Here is a 12,861-nt window from a genome sequence, read left to right as displayed (position 1 = left end):
CCACCACACACATTCAGTTGACCTACAGCTAAAGCTCCAGGCCTGCCCAGCACTGCTGGGTTCTGCAGGTACCACACAAATACACTTACCCAACAGGCAAGTCTTCAAGAATATACTCTTGTTTGTCACTTCTTTTATTTATGTCTATAACAAAAAATATTATTCCCCCTGCTGCCGTGTGTGTGTGTGTGTGTGTGTGTGTGTTTGTGTGTGCGTGCTCCCTAGAAAATAGGATTCAGGCTGTGACAAAGTTAACACCTTGAGAAATAAAAAAACAAGAAAACACATTTTTTGCTTCCCAACACATCCAGAAAATGCAAACCCAGCGACACCATGGGCTATGATCTCTGTGACTTGAGACACAGGAAACTAATGAACAGGGCAGTGTGGAAGGAGGTGACAGAGTTCGGACTTAGCCATAGCTGTGATGTTGGACAGTCTATGTGCTTGCTCTCTGAAGAAATAAATCCATGCCTCTTCTCTCCTCCTTAAACACTTACAACCCCCTGACAGCATATCTTTCAGACCTCTACTATGCTGACTGTTACAAGACAACCCAGCATTTCAGTGGGAGCAAAAAGGAAGGAGAGGAGAAAGAAAGGTCCTAAAGTTAAGTCGCTTATTCCTCTTCCCCTCCAAGCACTTAAAGCTGATGGAGTTCTGGAGAGAGCAATACATAAGCCAAAGGGGTCTCAAAGAAACATAACTTCCAGGGTGGAAACTCAAGACAGCTATAGCCATCAGAGCTTTTTCCTACGAGAGAACGGGGATGCAGGAGAAAACAAATCATCTCCGATTCAAGGAGCCTTCGACTTCACAGTCCAGGGCAGCTGAGCTACCAAAGTGTGTAATTTCTTTCTTTTCATTAGGGAAGAAGACCTTTAGTTTAAGCGGAGGTGCACTAAGTGTTAAAAGCCAGTCTTCTCAGTGTGAAGTGACAGCTGGCCTGTTCTCTGACAAAGGCTCATTGGGTTGTCTGAAAATTTTTACAGTTTGGCAAATATCGATGTTGACTTTAAATTAGAAAGCACGTGGCTAGTAGAAATCCCAAGCCTGCTAATGAATAAACAGTCCTAAAGCCCAGAAAATGGGTAACAAAATAAAATGTGCAAAAATATCAATTTCGGAACAGTGTAACAGGAAGGAGGGATGGAAAGGGGGGGGAGGAGCAGGAAGGCAGAGTATAGGGGTCATTCACAGGAAGGTCAAGCACAAAGTAAAGTCTACTTGAATTCCCTGACTTAGTGAAAATATTAAAAAGAGTAATGGCAAGAAAGACACAGTCAAACCAGATTTAATGCACATCCGGATAAGAGTCCTAGATATTACCACTCTCATAAACAAGGTTTATAGGATCCTATGAAAGGACTCGGACAAACAGCCCAGTGGTCAAGAGTACTTGCTGCTCTTTCAATAGACTGGAGTTGGGTCCACAGTACTACAACCACCTATAACCCCAGCTACAGGAGATCCAACACCCTCTGCTGACCTCTAAGGGCACCTGCACACGTGTAGCATACATTTGCATAATCATAAATAGAAATAAAGATTTCTAAGATATTCCATGGAAGAGCACTGCTTTGACAGCACTGAAGTGGGCTATAAATATGAGAGTACTCTGACAAGCGTGGGTATAGCCTGCCCATTTCTGTACAAGGATGTGCTCTCACCAAAACCCTTTGGGAAATTATTCACCTTCACAGTATCCAGTGGTCAAAGAAAATATTCCAAAGCTCTCTTTGAAAGATAAACACCTTTGATTCCTTCTATGACAGCAGACCTCCATTTCTTTTTGAAAACTCAACTGTTGTTCCCAGTTTAATTCCTCCACCATATATTTTCTGGTTTATTTTTTCCTAGTTAAATTTCCCAGAAACAAAGTCTTGTGTTGGTACCCATGAGATACTCAGGGAACACTGGGGATGCTGGACATTTAAGAATAAAGGAGCAAAAGCCCAGCTCGTGGAGGCAAACTAGTTGCAGATCCCACAGCATGGCTTTCACCTCTGCATTTACGCCTGTAAAGTCAATCAGCTCCGCGGAAACTCAACATGGGGCTTTTAGGATCTCAACCTCTGATAGGCTATGGATTCCTTAGACTCTTGAAGTGCTGAGTCAGGGTGTCTGTGTCTAAACTGTTCATCCAAGGAGCAGGGGATTCTGCTCAGCACAGAGCAAGTGCGTGCCACACCACCGCATAGGCATAAATTTCTATGTAGATTCCAGGACCAAACATGGAGGCATATTTCAAGAGAACAATACATCATGTCCTAAATATATGATCCTATTAAAGGGGAAAGGGGAAGTCTTCTAAGAGAAGATCAGAGCTCTGAGATTGGGCAAAACTGTCTGTCTTAGAATGTGCTTTTAAGCACCCAAAAGTGAGTGTCTAAAATACAGATTCTGAGCCCTACTCAGAGTCAGTGAATCAAAACTCTGAACATCTCAAAGATGCTCCCCAGGGCATCTGTGTGCACCGAGTTTTAAAAATAACCACAGCCAAGGAAACTGTAACCAGCACTTCATGTGAAGAGCAACAAAGCTAGTGGGGAAACCCAGCAATGCCAGGGCTGCTCTTAAGAAAGAATGTTCTTAGAAATGCATTTCTTTTACCATGAGGTTAATTTGTTACTGAGAAAACTAGCATTCTGTCCTTTGCAGAAAGCAGGCTGTCTTGCTCCAGAAGACCGGCTTTGATCAGACTCAGAACATGTACTGGGATATAAAGTTTTCAAATGTTTTTATTGCTATCACCCTAATATTCCTACTGTTTATATCTAATTTATGAAGCTGGAAGAAAAACCCCTGGTCTTTGTACACAAACCAAGACTCAAAGTCAGGCTGGGCTAATAGTGTCTTCCAGGCAGCCAGGAGAGACCCAGTTTTGCCTCAGATGCAGTGACTCCTTTGGCAGTCCCCCAAAACACACCTTATTCAGTACTCTCTGGCCAAAAGGAGGACTCCTGCCTAAAAACAAAAGGAAGACCCACTGTCCTCATGGTAACCTGATGGTGCACAGTCAGCACACCACCTCTCCATCAGCATCTAGCACAGGTTCCGAATCCCCTTACCAGCTATCTGTCCTTATTGAAATGACTGACTGATACCCATTCTGTAATAAACTACAAGCCATATACAACTTATTTGTACACGAATGCTGTCCCGGTTTGCTTTTGTTGCTATGATACAAAACTGACCGAAGCTAGCTTGGAAAAAGAAAGGGCTTATTTTATTTAGCGTTACTTTGTGTCTGTCACTGAAGAAAGCCATCTCAGAAACTCAAAGGTGAGACCACAGAGGTCAGGGCTACGGTTAAAAAAGTGTTCTCAGAAATCCATGTTAACTGGCTTTGTTAGCTGGCTTGCTCCCTCTGGTTGGTTCAACAAGCTTCCTCTCTTCCTACCTGCCTTCCTTTTTCCTTCCTTCCTTCTCCTTCCTTCCATCTTCTCTTCCTTCCTTCTTTCCTTTCTTTCTCTCTTCCTTCCTGCCTTCCTTTTTCCTTCCTTCCTTCTCCTTTCTTCCTTCTTCTCTTCCTTCCTTCTTTCCTTCCTTTCTTTTTTCCTTCCTTCCTTCCTTCTTCTCTTTCTTCTTTCCTCTCTTTTTTCTTCCTCCCTTCCTTCTTTTGTGTGTGTGTGCAAGTGTGTGTTTTGGTTTTTGAAACAGAGTTTGTGTTGTGTGGTGTTTTCGATAGGTATGGCCACATAGACTCCTCTTTGTGAATTCTTGGCCCATAGGAAGTGGCACTATTAGGATACGTAGCTTTGTCAGAGAAAATGTGTCACTGAGGGGAAGGGCTTTGAGGTCTCATATTCTCTGGTTATGCCCAGTGTGGCTCACAGTCTCCTTCCACTGCCTGCCAATCAACTCTTAGCTCCTCCTCTAGTACCATGTCTGCACATGGGCTGCCAAGCTCTCTGTCACAGTGACAGATTAAACCTCTTAATTGTAAGCCAGCCCCAATTAAATGTTTTTTTTATAAGAGTTGCCATGATCATGGTGTCTCTTCAGAGCAATCGAAACTCTAACTAAAATAATTCTACTGTGTAGCTCTGGCTGTCTTAGAACTTACTTAGACCAGGCTGCCCTAGAAAACTCACAGAGATCTGCCTGCTTCTGCCTAAGTGCCAGGATTAAAGGTGTGTGCCACCATCACCTGGCTCAGCTCACTTTCTTATCCAGATTGGGCCCACAGGCCTAGGGATGGCACGGCCCAAAGTGGGTAGGACTCCCTACATTAAGGCGATCAACACATTTCCTCTGGTACAGCTCCCTACTTGGGTGATTCTAGTGTGAGGAAAAATATTAAAACCAGAGGCCACAGACACATTTTATACTGTACAGCACCTGAGATTTGAAGATGGCGGGGTCAACGTTTAATGGATTTATGTTTGAAGTATATAAAAGCTAAATGCAGTCATGGGGCTTTCACGCGAATGAAAGAATATTTCTATATAGTGAATAGTATAGTCAACTCATCTTTTTAACTGCTGACTTTTAATTTTTATACTGATATTGAAATAAAGCAGAATAAACTATATAACAGCACTGTGAGAGACACTTTCCATAGACATGTTTTCAAGTGGTCATTTATCTCTGTGATCAACAGAATTTACTTTTGTAAAGCCTTCGCAGGGCCTTTACCACAGAGTGAGTTGGATTCTGAAATCTTTAAAAAGTCACTTTCTGCTTCAGGTTGGAGCTTAGAACATTAAATTCCTAATGACTCCATCTGAAGGCAAAGGCCACTGGAACAAGGTCCATGCCCTCGGCTGCTCATCCAAAGCATTTGTTCTTAGAGTTTGACATGGGAGCGTGCTAGCAAACAGTAAGGTCAGCTGTTAAGATCAAGTAAAGCAGTGGGGCCTGGCAAATCCTACATTGTTTTACAGTGACCTGCCCCTTCACACGTTCATCTTCATTAACAGAGGACAGGTCATCCTTTTCCTCACTTTCTCGCATAGTACATGATTTCTTTGAATGTTCTTCCATACTAAGCACTAAGTGTCCAGAAGCAAATGATGTGTGGCAAAGGTTACAGCACCAATTGGTTGTCTGGTGTAGCAACTGGGACAGCGGGTGACAGAGACAGGAAGCTAAATGTTACTTAATGAATAGCATGTTAGAAACTAGAAGGAACCTACAAATTAGCTTAAAGATTTCATACTTACATATTTATGCTCTTCATATAATATATAAAACATATGATACATTATATATGTTATGTTCTAGAATATAAAAGCAAGCACTAAACCCCCCTGTGCCTTTAGTTTTGCATTGTATATGATGTTTTCTGAACCTACATTAGTTGTACTTAAGGACTTCCATCACAGCATTTGGTAAACAGTGAGATTATACCATCCAATGGACACTCACACTCTGCACCCCAGCCAGCACTGTTTAACTTTGCTGAGTCTCTTTTTCCAAAGTGGGAATCAAAGTTCTACCTCAGAAAAACTTGCAAAGGTTAGGTGTTAAGTATCAAAATGTCCAGAGCAGAAAGGGGTTTGGGGAAAAAGAGAGCTAGTCCCTAATAGTTTTCTGCATAGCACCAGTCTGGAGCAAACCAATTCCTTCTAAGAGTTTTCAAAGTGGTGGCTTTTATATTCCTGCATTGGGATGGCTAGCACAGACAGGTCAGGACACTCGCAATATGTTCTGGCCTTCCATGCCGTTGGCCAGAGGGGCCGGTGCGATCCAATCACTGCTCTTACCCAGCTGTCCCCACCTGCCCCGGCCAGCTCAGCACCTGAGTCTAAGGCTATGAAAACTGAGGTCAGCTCTGTTCATTACTTGGAAACACTAAAATCTATCATTGGAGTTCTTGGAATCTCAAATCCCAATAGAAGGAAGTCGAGAGAAACCAAGGATTTATTTTATCAGTCCGTTGTTCATTCAGTGACTTGACAACAATAGATGAATGGGGAAAGAAATGTAAATAAATCGGTGGAATTCACACAGCGGGGCAGAGTCATAACCAGATGTAGGGTAGGAACAGAAAGATGGTGAAACAGGGCAGGAAGGTCATATGCTGTTTAATGGCTGCCACAATGAAGGATTAAATAGAATACAAAAAACCATATTGTCATGTTTAAAATTAGGGATGCAATAGTCCCTGCCTGGACAAGCAGTAAATTATACTTTTATAGTGAAACATAAGAGCTGTCTTTGTCACAGACAGAAGCAGTGTTGGACTGAAAAGAATGTGAGGAAGAACTGAGGAAACTAGGAGAGGAGACTTTGATTACCAACAAATCCAGGCCTCCTCCTGAAGCCAACAAACGCATGACAAAAACTTCACTGAAGGAGTCTCTGAACTAAGTCCAAGTACAGGCTTGCCTGCCCCTCTTCCCACTTCACTGCCCCACCCCCACCGTCCCCCATTGCTTCTTGCACACAGGTAGAGGAGCTATCTCTTATCCCCCCTCCATCCCTCAGTCATTCTAGCCCTGGCCTCCAGTTCTACTTGAAGTTCTAATCCTCCCATTGTTTTTTCAAAGAAAGGCCCCCCAGCAGCCTCCTTCTCTTTGACTTTGGCAGCAGCACTGAGTCTGCATTCCCACCTGCTCTTCTCATTCCCTGCACCTCCACACCTACTGACCCCACCCCCACCAGTTAAACCTCAAGCACATAAGCTACATGGTGGCATAACCGCTCTCTTTTCCCTTGCTTCCTTTTCTGCTTCTCCTCCTCCTCCTTTTCCTCCTCCTTCTCCTCCTCCTTCTCCACTTTCTCTTCTTTCTCCTCTTTCTCTTCCTTCTCCTCCTCCTTCTCCTCCTTCTCCTCCTCCTCCTCCTTCTCCTCCTCCTTCTCCTCCTCCTCCTTCACCTCCTCATCCTCCTTCTATTCCTCCTCCTCCTCCTTCTCCTCCTTCTCCTCCTCCTCCTTCACCTCCTCCTCCTCCTTCTCCTCCTCCTTCTCCTCTTTCTCTTCCTTCTCCTCCTCCTCCTCTTTCTCTTCCTTCTCCTCCTCCTTCTCCTCCTCCTCCTTCACCTCCTCATCCTCCTTCTATTCCTCCTCCTCCTTCTCCTCCTTCTCCTCCTCCTTCTTCTCCTCCTTCTCCTCCTCCTCCTTCTCCTCCTTCTCCTCCTCCTTCTTCTCCTCCTTTTTGGCTTTCATCAGTTGTTTTGTCTTGCTTCTGTTTCTGTTCATTGAGCTAGGCTCTTACTAAGTCCCCACAGCTGGACTAAAACTCACTATGTAGACTAAACTAGTCTCAAGCTTGCCTCTCCCTCCTAAGAGCTAATTGGTCCTCTTTCTTGTCATGTAATATTCTGTGAATTTTTGACTGGCTTTGACTATATGTCAAGTTCCACAATGAGAGTGAACTTTGCCTGGGGGCACACAGAGTTCTTTAAGAAGTATTTGTTGAATGAGGAGAAGGAACAGAAAGAGGGAGAGAAGGAGGAAGGAGAAGATAAAAAGGAAAAAGTGTAATAGAATTCTGCTCTGAATCCATCTGAATATGGGACTAGGACCATCAGTGTGACCACAGGTTGGGAACTATCCTTCGGAGCCTGGTAGGTTAACCAGTAGGCACAATTTAACAAAGTGACTGTGCTCACTCAGGATCCATCAGTAACCAACAATCCAGTAGTGAACACTAGGACCCCATGATTCTTCCAAATCCATGATTGACTTTTGACAGTCTCAGTCTTGCATGTGCTCGGTCCTGGAAGCCACAGTTGCTGTGGTATCATGATTATGATGGCTGTATCACGTCCATAACAAAGCATCTCCTAGCTCTCTCCCCATCCCTCTAGCTTCTACTTTCTGCTTCCTCTAAATCTCAGGGAGGGTGATGCAGCCGTTCTAAAGTTTAGGGCTGAGCAATCAACTTCCACTCATTCTTAGCACCTTGACCAGTCAGGAGTTTCTGCATTCATTATCATTCACTGTTTCTCTGATTAAGGCTGGAGGTAGCATTGATCTTTCAGTACAAACAAATGTATTTAGACAGCAGGTTAACACAATGTCAATTTAAACAGTACTAAGCTCTCCACTAGGGCTTAAGGCCCCCTTGGTCATAGGTTCTAGACTGTCTCCCTGGTCAATGCAGCCATGCCCAGTGTTTATATGGGTGCTATGGATTTGAACTTAGGTTCTCCTATTTGAAGAACAAACACTCTTACTCAATGAGCCATCTCCTGGATCCCTATTTCGCATTTCTTTTGATAAATGTTTGTTTTGTTCTTGAGAGAGTTACTCTTTTTGGTGCTAGTGTAAATGGAGCTGGTTTTAATTTTTTATTTGTACATTGCTCGTTGCAAGTGGAGATAATATAATTGAGCTTGACATATTGATCTTGAAATTTGCAACATCTGGATCTCATTTACTAATGTACTAATAACATTAGTGATTCCTTCATATTTTCTATATGTACCATGAACCATCTGTAAATAGACACCATTTTACTTCATTCTTTCCAATCTAGAAGTCTTTTCTTTCTTTCTCTTGGATAATCACTTTCACTAACCTTTTCAAGACAATATAGACTAGAATCGATAGGAACAACTTTGTTTATCTTATTATTCATCTTAGAGCAGTGGTTCTCAACCTGTGGGTCATGAATGCCTTGAAAAATCTTTGTCTCCAATAATATTCACATGGTCATCTGTACCAGTAGCAAAATACAGTTATAAAGTTGCAACAAGAATTATTTTGTGGTTGGGGTCACCACAACATGAGGAACTGTATCAATTTAAATTTTTTACTTATGTGCACATATGTGCCTGATTGTGGGCACATGAATAGAGTGTTCACAAAGGCCAGCAGAGGGCATTAGACGCCCTGGACCTGAAGGTTCAGGTGGTTGGGGCCATCTGATTTGGGTGTTGGGAAATGAACTCAGGTCTTCTGCAAGACAAGAAAGTACTTTTTACCCACTAGACCTATTTCTCTAGTTCCCTAAATCGTTTAACTTTATGGCAAAGTCGTCACATATAATATACATACTTACAGAAAGAGTATGCACCAAAGGAGCATTCATGATTACTTGGTACAAAAAACTTATATAGGTGGATCGCAATAGGCCACACTTTTTTGGCAAAAGGAACTAGTGATAAAAATCTATACGAATTTAAGACTTCCTCTTTACTGTAATAAAAAGGAATCAAAAGAACAAAGAGCATTTTAGAAAGGAATGCAGGCAGCGCTCACAGTGGTTTTAGAAGTGGTTTGTTGGTACGTCTAGTGCCCGGGAGTGAGCGTGACGGTTGCCAAGGGGTGTGTGCATCCACATAGCAAACGCCCTCACTGATCACCTACCTGCTCTCGAGGTGACAAGCTGGAGTACAAGAGGTCGTCGGGTTACAATGCCTGAGCCTCGAGGGAGAAAGTCCCTGAAAACAAGCAAGAAACAAGAAATGAAGGCATTGTAGGATTATAAACTGGCTCAAACCTTTTAATGTATTTTCTGTCTCAAGACATCTGGGAAAGGGGCACTTTAAAAGTTCAAAGTGAGACCCATATGCAGCAGAGGATGGCATTCTCTGGCATCAATAGGAGAAGAGCCCTTTGGTCCAGTGAAGGCTCATTTTCCCAGTGTAGGGGACTATCAAGGAGATAGGAGTGGGTGGTTGGGAGAGGGAGCACCTTTATGGAGGCAATGGGAGGAGGGAGGAATTGGGAGAAAGGGAATAACATCTGAAATGTAAATGCAGAGAATATCCAATAAAAGATGAAAAAAGCAAGTTCAAAGAGAGATAAAGTTTATGTCAGCAACTGATCTCTTATTGCATAGTTCCCTCAATAACACACCATTCATTGGCCTAGGTAGGATTAATAAAGGCTTGCTTAAGTTTCCCTGGGTTACTTAATTACTCATTTTCTTTACTTTTCTTTCTTTTTTTTTTTTTTTTTAAAGGCTTGCCACTCTTTTTTTTTTTTTTAACTTTATGTATATGAGTACACTGTCTCTGTCTTCAGACACATTAGAAGAGGACATCAGATCCCATTACAGATGGTTGTGAGCCACCATGTGGTTGCTGGGAATTAAACTCCGAACCTCTGGAAGAGTAGTCAGTGTTCTTAGTTGCTGAGTCATCTCTCCAGCCCTGCCCATTCATTTTTACTTTCAGAGAACCTGAATTTTTTTAAATGGTCTGATACTGAAATTGATCCCAGAACTTCTGATAACTACAAAATCAGTGTTGGCTTTGGCATCAACATCAATATTAACACCATCAAAGTGCTGGACATTGGGAAGAGGGTGGGTAATAGTGTATTTCCTTACTATCCTAAATTTCCTCCAATAAAAAGACTCGCAAAAATATGGAACACTTAATGAATTTACATGTCATCCTTGCACATGGGCCATTCTAATCTTCTCTGTAACATTCCATTTTAGTATATGTGTGCAGAGACTGAAGGAAAGGCCATCCAGAGACCACCCCACCTTGAGATTCATCCCATACACAGTCACAAAACTCAGACACTATTGTGGATGCCAAGAAGTGCTTGTTGACAGGAACCTGATGTGGCTGCTTTTGAGAGGCTCTGCCAGAGTCTGACAAATACAGAGGTGGATGCTCGCAGCCAACCATCGGACTGAGAACAGGGTCCCCAGTGGAGGAGTCAGGAGAAGGAATGAAGATGCTGAGAGGGTTTGCAACCCCATTGGAAAAACATTATCAACCAACCAGACCCCCCAGAGCTCTCATAGACTAAGCCACCAACCAAGAGTACACATGGAGGGAGCCATGACTCCAGCTGCATATGTAGCAGAGGATAGCTCTATCTGGCATCAATGGGAGGGGAGGCCCCTGGTCCTGTCGAGATTAGCTGCCCCAATGTAGGGGAATGGTAGCGCAGTGAGGCGGGAGTGGTAGGTGGGGGAGCTCCCTTGTAGAAGCGGTGTGGGGGCACAGATGGAATAAAGGATTTGCAGAGGGAAAACTGGGGAGGGTGATAACACTAGAAATGTAAATTAAAAAAAAATAACCAAAAAGAAAAAAAAAAGACTCACAAAATGGGGTCTCAAATGTAAACAATTGTTACGTCATAGAAATTAACACTAGAAAAAATATTGCAACTCTAGTTGTTCTTAGTCCCTGTCAGGAGGGAGATTTCCAAGAAAGAGGATGTTGAAAATGACATGTTAACATGGGCTAAACCCCACCAATAAAGCTGCAGCAAAGAAAGTGTCGCAGTAAACTACGTAGGCAACATCACATGGATTGTTATTGATTCCACGGTGTCAAAAACTTCACAAACACCCGCATCTCAGCTTTTTGTCTGTGTTGGTGTTTTCTCCTATTGTTGCTGTGTATCGGGGATTGAACCCAGAGGCCTTTGGTGTTAGCACTCATCCAGTGAGCTATATACACCTGCATCCTTCTTGTGACTTTTTATTTTGCAATAGGGTCTCACTACATTGCTAAAGTTGAACTCACTCTGTAGCCCAGACAGGTCTCATATCACAGTTGTAAGCATATTTAAAATGCCTCACAACTATGCAGAAGGAATGTCACAGAATTCTATTCAAAATAAACCTTTGAGTCAATGACTCCGTGGGAGTATGTGTCAAAACAGCGCTTTAGGACCATCTAAAAGTTAGAATTCCAGACACCCAGTACTCAGCCTTGGTGGTGAACATCCAGACACTTGATGGGAGGCATAAAGTCCCACCCTAACGTTTGCCAGGGTTTTCTCAACAATTCCAGGGTCACACTGGTATATGAAACACAGAGGCTTCAAAAAGAGCTTCAATACAATGAAATTTCAACACACAACAGCTTATTAAATAAACACAGGAGAAAGGAAATGTTTCCAAGCACTGATGTTCTTAGTGGAGAGTCACAAAGATAAAATTAAGCAAATTTTCCTCTATAAACATCATTTTGTAAGATGTTCTGAAAGAGTTCATTATAATGAACAGCCCCTAACTGAGCTAATGCTGTATTCCTGAGCCCAAAAGGCCAAGAACCGTGTAGAAACCACTATATGTGGTTGAAATACAGAAGAATGAGAAAAGATGTTTGTGCTTGAACTAAAAAGTACCTCTTGAAATAAATAGGCTATTTTATTCATAAGTAAAATTGCTGTGACTGAGCATGGTGGTGTACATCTGTAACCCCAACACTCAGAGAGGTGAGGCAGGAGAATCCTGAGTTCAAGGTCAGCTAAGCTACACAGTGAGACTCTGTCTCAAACAAAGAAACAAAAACACAGAACAGAGCAGCTATGTTCTGTGCCTACAACCAAAAGGGAAGGAGTTCATTTGAAAGTCAAAATGAATGAAGGGAAAGCTAAACACCAGAGTAGAAAGCTGAAAAAAATAATCTCTTCCTGTGAATGAAGGTTGGTGCTTTATAGAGGCCAGAGAGAAATAGAGGGTCTTAACTGCCTGAATACTGCCATTTAAAAACCGAAATGTTCTCCAATAAAAGAGGGATAGAGAAGGAAGGGAGAGGAGGGGAGGAGGGCGAAGAGACTTGTTGACTTTATGCCTCCCGGAGGAGCCTGTTTCAGCCTGTGCTTGCATGATGTAGTCTGAGCAGGGACTCCACTGGATATGATGACTGGAAAGCATAAATGAAACTTTCAACTACTAACAGTTTTAGGCATCAGGCTGAAAGTAAACCCACCTATATTCCAATGCTTTTCTCTACTTTTTTTTTTTAAATCAGCCAAGCCTAACACCGCATTGTGAGAAATGAGTGGATTCAGACAGACTGCCTCTTTCTTATTCACTGCCTGCCTCTCATACACACTCTCGCCAAGCATAAAGACATCGATGGGGTGACGAAATTTGGCTGTCTAGAATTCTCTCTTGTTTCACAGGAGCCTCTAATATAAGACAAACCACTGGAGAGAAATCTCTAATAAAGTGAGTGGTCAAACTGGCCCCCTGAAAACGCACTT

At 42.7% G+C, this 12,861-nt stretch overlaps 1 protein-coding gene across 6 annotated transcripts in view; it reads right to left on the bottom strand.

The window, feature by feature from the left end:
- The window catches only part of DNM3 (dynamin 3), a gene marked incomplete at its 3' end in the record, with an annotated part of 461,945 nt that overhangs the window by 386,005 nt on the left and 63,079 nt on the right, over positions 1 to 12,861 (bottom strand). For all 6 annotated transcript variants that reach the window (XM_080942239.1, XM_080942242.1, XM_080942240.1 and 3 more), the window contains exon 2: positions 9,265 to 9,338. In XM_080942239.1, the coding sequence (XP_080798365.1) occupies positions 9,265 to 9,338 (74 nt within the window). The remainder of the gene's footprint in view (positions 1 to 9,264; positions 9,339 to 12,861) is intronic.

The sequence above is a fragment of the Micromys minutus genome, assembly GCF_963924665.1.
Source record: "Micromys minutus genome assembly, chromosome: 1".
Taxonomy (NCBI): domain Eukaryota; kingdom Metazoa; phylum Chordata; class Mammalia; order Rodentia; family Muridae; genus Micromys; species Micromys minutus.
The sequence above is the reverse complement of the archived record's forward strand: the minus strand, read 5'-3'. Positions and strand labels throughout refer to the sequence as shown.